We start from the raw sequence: 6,525 nt of genomic DNA, 5'->3' as shown, positions 1-6,525 counted from the left end.
GCCGTGGGAGGCCCGGGGGCTGAGCGCGGCGGCTGGGACCCAGCCAGGGAGAAAGAGGAGAAAAATCTAGCGAAGCCCAACGACCTGGCTCTGCAAGAGAAAAACAACCTGAATAAGCCAGTAATTGTGAACAGGCCGCTCGCTGAGACTTTAACTTCCCCTAAGCCGCACGTATCTTTTCTTACCCTCTCGCCCGTCTCTTTTTCCTCCGTTCCCTCTTTAAAAATTTGCCTGGCTCCTTTACGAGTTAAATAAGATAACATTTATTTATTTATTTATTTATTTATTTATTTATTTATTTACTTATTTGAGACAGAGTTTTGCTCTGTCGCCCAAGCTGGAGTGCAGTAGCGCGATCTTGTCTCACTGCAACCTCCGCCTACTGGGTTCAACCAATTCTCGTTCCTCAGCCTCCCCAGCTGGGATTACAGGCAGGTGCCACCACGCCCGGCTAATTTTTGTATTTTGTTTGTTTCGTTTTGTTCTGTTTTTTGTTTTGTTTTTGAGACGGAGTTTCGTGCTTGTTGCCCAGGCTGGAGTGCAATGGCACAGTGTCAGCTTACTGCAACCTCTGCCTCCCAGGTTCAAGCGATTCTCCTGCCTGAGCCTCCCGAGTAGCTGGGATTACAGGCATGCGCCACCATGCCAGGCTAATTTTGTATGTTAGTAGAGGCGGGGTTTAACCATGTTGGCCAGGCTGGTCTCAAACTCCTGACCTCACATGATCCACCCGCCTCAGCTTCCCAAAATGCTGGGCTTACAGGCGTAAGCCACCGCGCCCGGCATTTTTTAATTTTTTTAGTAGAGATGGAGTTTTGCCGTGTTGGCCAGGCTGGTCTCAAACTCCTGACCTCAGGTGATCCATCCGCCTCAGCCTCCCAAACTGCTGGGATTAAAGGCGTGAGCCATGGCGCCCAGCCTGAGATAGAGAATTTTCAAGAGTAGAGACAGATCGGACCTAAGTTTTTAAAAGATGCCCCCAGCTTCTGGGTGGGGCCTGGATTGCAAGCAGTGATGGGGAGGCAGGGAGCCCAGTGAGGGGGATTTGTACACATCCAGGCAAGAAAACCTGCAAGTATTATGGCTGTTAAGGAGTTAAATAGTTCAACGCATTTAGGAGAATGAGATTAGCTGTGTCTTTAGCGTCTGCTACTGTTTATGCTAGTGCCCAAGATCTGGTTCTAATATTAGATCCACCATTCGGAGCTGTGCAACTTCAGACCGGCCTCAGTTTCCCCATCTGTAAAAAGATGATTGATGGCACTGGCCTTATTACCATGTACCTCTGAGGATTCCTAACAAGGAGGCCTATTCAGCATATCTCTTGATGCCTGGTTCCAAAGATGTGGACCAATGCTAGTCCCAAGTACTGTAGCAGGAGGAGCTTCCGACAAAACCCCTCAAACACCGGGTTAAGAAAGGATTTGGCTTTATTCGGAGGGGAGCTTCAGCAGACTCGCCTCTCCACTGCCGGGAGCTTCAGTAGACTTGCGTCTCAAGAACCGAGCTTACTAGCATTGGTCCACATCTTGACTGTGTGTGTTTTGTTTTGTTTGTTTGTTTGTTTGTTTGTTTTTTTAGATGGAGTCTCGCTCTGTCGCCCAGGCTGGAGTGCAGTAGTGCGATCTCGGCTCACTGCAACCTCGGCCTCCCGGGTTCAAGAGATTCTCCTGCCTCAGCTTCCAGAGTAGCTGGGACTACAGGCACATACCACCACATCTGGCTAATTTTTTTGTATTTTTAGTAGAGACGGGGTTTCACCACATTAGCCAGGATGGTCTTGATCTCCTGACCTCGGAATCCGCCTGCCTTGGCCTCCCAAAGTGCTGGGATTACAGGCGTGAGCCACCATGCCCGGCCATGTTGACTCTTTGGTGGGCACAAAAGGCAGACTATTCTGGATTCAAATCCAAACTCAACCACTCCCCCTGGCTGTGACCTTGAAAGAGTGGTTTTATGTCCTTGGGCATCAGTTTCTTCAGCTGTCTAATGGGAGTTGTACTCATGCTACCAGTCTCCTGCTATAGCAAGGATTTCCTGAGTTCATTCATAGAAAGCACTGGGAATGGTGCCTACTACACAGGAAGCGCCTCATAAACCGTGCCTATCCTTAGCCATCTCATTCTTTTTTCAAAGTTGCAAAATATTTCACTGTAAGATACTACCATAAAATAGAGGCAGTCTCTACTCATGAACTTTTAGGGTTTTTTGTTGTTGTTTATTTGTGGGTTTTTTTGTTTTTGTTTTTGTTTTTTGGCACTTTTGTTTTTTTGAGACAGAGTCTCCCTCTGTTGCCCAGGCTGGAGTGCAGTGGCGCCATCTCTGCAACCTCCACCTCCCGGGCTCATGCCATTCTCCTGCCTCAGCCTCCCGTGTAGCTGGGACTACACACGCACACCACCACACCCGGCTAATTTTTGTATTTTTTGTAGAGACGAGGGTTTCACCATGTTGGCCAGGCTGGTCTCGAACTCCTGGCCTCAAGTGTTCCACCCGCCTAGGCCTCCCAAAGTGCAGGGATTACAGGCATGAACCCCCGCGCCTGGCTATGAACATTCAAGTTTATTCATCCACTCAAAAATATGTACAGCCCTGACCTCCTGCCAAGCGCCACAGGGGGACTGTTGCAATAAGATCCCGGTACCCATTTCTCTACCCACGCGTCTGGGTGTACGGGTACGGATAGTCGCGTGAATTTAAAATGCTAATCTATGGTGCCAGTGGCTCTCAAAAGGTAGAATCCACTGGCACACCCACCTCCAGGACTTGGCTGGAAACTTGCACATTTCGGATGGCAGGTTTGGGAACCGCTGCCTTTCAGCAAAGGTGCTGACGTGGGCCACCGCCGCTTCGCTGGGAAGCAATGGGCCCAGCTAGGCCCCAGGCGCGGCCACACCCCTGTGGGGGAGGGGAAGGAGGCTGCCCCGAAGGGAGTGGACAGCCCCCCTGTCAGTCTTCCAGAGTCTGGGAGTGTAAGATGAGACGGGGGAAGGTGGGCCTCATTCTGGCGGAGGGCAAGGAGGAACTTCCTGCTAGTGCGCTCCACCGTGCAGAGCCCTAAGCGCGCGGGCTGGCAGGCTGAGGCGCGTCAAGGTCAGCCTGGAGCTGGGTGGTGGCCTGCCTGGGGGCGGGGGACCCTACTGGGGGGCCGGGCTGAGGCCTCTCAGCGCCTCCGCCATATTGAATAGCCTCGACTGGACCGTCTTTGTCTGCGAAGTCCTCTCCCAAGTTCCAACCGCGTCCCAGGGGCCTGGGGCAGGAAGAATCGCTGGCAGCCCGCGCGCCACAACTTGGAGCTGGGACACCACGTTTCCAGCTTGGAGTGGGCCTTGAACCTTGGGACTGACCTCGCCCCCGGCTCACGTAGGCATCCTGGAAATTGATTCTCCCAAGTTCTTGGTGGAGGAGCCGGACTTGGTCAAGACTGGACTTGTTGCAGGAGAAGAGATTGGAGGCGTTGGCTCGTCCCTGGCTGGGGAGGTGAGACTCTGCGGTCAGCGTTGCTGGGACTCCCCCCATCCAGTCCCTCCCTCAAGACTAAGGGCTACAGTAGTTTGTTGGGGCTCTTTGCTCCCTCACCCCAGATATCACCCTGGAGATCTTAAAGACTCTCGAGAAAAGCCACGTGGGGGGCTGGTTCCCCTGGGGCTTCCTCCCGTCCCCCGACTGCCTCATTCTTTGGAGCGTCCCCGATGTCTGCAAAGATGTGGATTTGGACGTCCTCGTGGAAGCCCTAAAACCCGTGGGAACATTTAAGAAGATCGGCAAGGTGTTCCGCAAGGAGGAGGACTCCACGGTGGGGATGCTGCAGATCGGGGAGGACGTCGACTATCTGCTCATCCCCCGGGAGGTCAGGCTGGCCGGGGGCGTCTGGAGAGTCATCTCTAAGCCTGCCACCAAGGAAGCAGAATTTCGGGAGCGGCTGACCCAGTTCCTGGAAGAACAGGGCCGCACCCTGGAGGACGTGGCCCGCATCATCGAGAAGAGCACCCCGCACCCGCCCCAGCCCCCCAAAAAGCCCAAGGAGCCCCGAGTGAGGAGGAGAGTGCAGCAGATGGTGACTCCTACGCCCCGGCTGGTCGTGGGCACGTATGACAGCAGCAACGCCAGCGACAGCGAGTTCAGCGACTTCGAGACCTCCAGAGACAAGAGCCGCCAGGGCCCGCGGCGGGGCAAGAAGGTGCGCAAAATGCCCGTCAGCTACCTGGGCAGCAAGTTCCTGGGAAGCGACGTGGAGAGCGAGGATGATGAGGAACTGGTGGAGGCATTTCTCCGGCGACAGGAGAAGCAGCCCCCCGCGCCGCCTGCCCGCCGCCGCGTCAACCTGCCAGTGCCCATGTTTGAGGACAACCTGGGACCTCAGCTGTCCAAGGCGGACAGGTGGCGGGAGTATGTCAGCCAGGTGTCCTGGGGGAAGCTGAAGCGGAGGGTGAAGGGTTGGGCGCCGAGGGCGGGCCCCGGGGTGGGCGAGGCCCGGCTGGCCTCCATCCCAGTGGAGAGCGCAGGGATATCCTCCGGCACCAGCCCCGGGGATCCCGGGGATCCTGTGGAAAATGTGGGAGATGTCTGTGCCCCGCAGGCCTCCCCTAGGCGATGGAGGCCCAAGATCAACTGGGCCTCGTTTAGGCGCCGCAGGAAGGAGCAGACAGCGTCCACAGGTCAGGGGGCAGACATCGAGGCTGATCAGGGGGAAGAGGCTGTAGATAATCAGAGGGAAGAGGCCATAGCTGACCAGAGGGAAGAGGCTGCAGGTAATCAGAGGGAAGAGGCCATAGCTGACCAGAGGGAAGAGGCTGCAGGTAATCAGAGGGAAGAGGCCATAGCTGACCAGAGGGAAGAGGCTGCAGGTAATCAGAGGGAAGAGGCCATAGCTGACCAGGGGGAAGAGGCTGCAGGTAATCAGAGGGAAGAGGCTGCAGATAATCAGAGGGAAGAGGCCATAGCTGACCAGGAGGAAGAGGCTACAGATAATCAGAGGGCAGAGGCCCCAGCTGACCATAGGCCACAGGGTGCAGATAACCTGAGGGAAGAGGCCCTAGCTGACCAGGGGTCAGAGGCTACAGATCCTCAAAGGGAAGAGGCCATACATGACCAGAGGGAAAGGACCCCAGCTGTCCAGGGTGCAGGTAATCAGAGGGCACAGGCCCGGGCTGGCCAAAGGGCAGAGGCTGCACATAATCAGAGGGCAGGGGCCCCAGGTATCCAGGAAGCTGAAGCCTCAGCTGCCCAAGGGGCCACAGGAACAGCTTCAGGAGCCAGGGCCCGGAAACAGGTCAAGACAGTGAGGTTCCAGACCCCTGGACGCTTTTCGTGGTTTCGCAAGCACCGGAGAGCCTTCTGGCACACTCCCCGGTTGCCAACCCTGCCCAAGAGAGTCCCCAGGGCAGGCGAGGCCAGGAGCCTCAGGGTGCTGAGGGCCGAGGCCAGAGCAGAAGCTGAACAGGGAGAGCGAGAAGACCAGCTGTGAGGCGAGGGCTAGAGACAGCCCACGGGCCCTCCCTACAAGCGTGGGAGAGAAAGTTGCTCTTTCTGCCTCTGAACTTGAAAGTGGAGTTGGAGTGCTGCCCACATCTCCACCTTACAACCCTCTTTATTCTCTTGTTAAAGTTTTGTCTCATGCGTTGATTTTTAAAAAGTTTTTTAGAGACAGGGTCTCACTCTGTTGCCCAGGCTGGAGTGCAGTGGCATGATCACTGCAGCCTCAAACTTCTGGCCTCAAGTGATCCTCCTGCCTCGGCCTCCCAAAGTGCTGGGATGACAGGTGTGAGCCACCACGCGTACCACCTGATAAAATATATATATATATATATACTGATTCCTTGTAGCAACCCAAAAAATGTAAAGAAAGAATTCGATACAAGGGGGTTCCGTCATCTATAGTTTTAATTTCCTCAAATGCAACTCAAGGTGCTCAGCTTGATAAAAGGAGAGCGGGAGGGCAGGGGAGAAATTGCCTGCTTTTCCTGTCCCTTTTTTGCCTGCACACTTAACGTGGACTGCCTCCTTGGACTTAAAAAGAGGACTTGAGCCAACATGCAAATAAAAAAACATTTATGAACTGGTTTCTTTGGACTTGGCAACTGACGAATGCTCTGGGGGTGACCTGGCCCTTCCTGCCCGTTCTACTCCCATCCTTGAAGATGGAGACACCTGTGTTTATGTTGTCACTTCGCTTGCCATCCTCATGCCCCTGGACTCCGCTGCTTTGGAGGGGACAGGGCCCTTGGTTTGCATACCTCTCCCGGTCTTGGTTGTAAGGTACAGTAAAAGCATCTGAAAAATGCGTTCAAAACACAGATTCTAGGGCCCTCAGCATCAGAGATGTGGATTTGCTAGCGGTGCCTGTGTGGCTCTGAATTCTGTTTGCATCAAGCTTCCAAACATCTGGGCAATTTGGCCACTGGACACATTGAAAACTCATTGCAATAAGAAAAGGCCTAAAAGAGGGGCTGTGGTTGGCCGGACGTGGTGGCTCACGCCTGTAATCCCAGCACTTAGGGAGGCCGAGGCGGGTGGATACAAGGT

At 54.6% G+C, this 6,525-nt stretch overlaps 1 protein-coding gene across 1 annotated transcript; it reads left to right on the top strand.

Moving 5' to 3' along the window:
* The first annotated feature begins 2,957 nt into the window (after positions 1-2,957).
* On the top strand, positions 2,958-6,292 carry CCDC8 (coiled-coil domain containing 8). Its single transcript, XM_011969483.1, has one exon. The coding sequence runs from the start codon at positions 3,803-3,805 to the stop codon at positions 5,465-5,467; it is 1,665 nt and encodes a 554-aa protein (XP_011824873.1). The 5' UTR covers positions 2,958-3,802; the 3' UTR covers positions 5,468-6,292.
* Positions 6,293-6,525: the final 233 nt, after the last annotated feature.

The sequence above is a fragment of the Mandrillus leucophaeus genome, unplaced genomic scaffold, assembly GCF_000951045.1.
Source record: "Mandrillus leucophaeus isolate KB7577 unplaced genomic scaffold, Mleu.le_1.0 Scaffold120, whole genome shotgun sequence".
NCBI classification, from domain to species: Eukaryota; Metazoa; Chordata; class Mammalia; order Primates; family Cercopithecidae; genus Mandrillus; species Mandrillus leucophaeus.
Note: the sequence above shows the minus strand (reverse complement) of the source record. Positions and strands in the feature narration are given on the sequence as shown.

Coding starts and splice junctions, on each gene's coding strand:
- CCDC8 (XM_011969483.1), top strand. CDS start 3,803: ATGCTGCAGATCGGGGAGGACGTCGACTATCTGCTCATCCCCCGGGAG.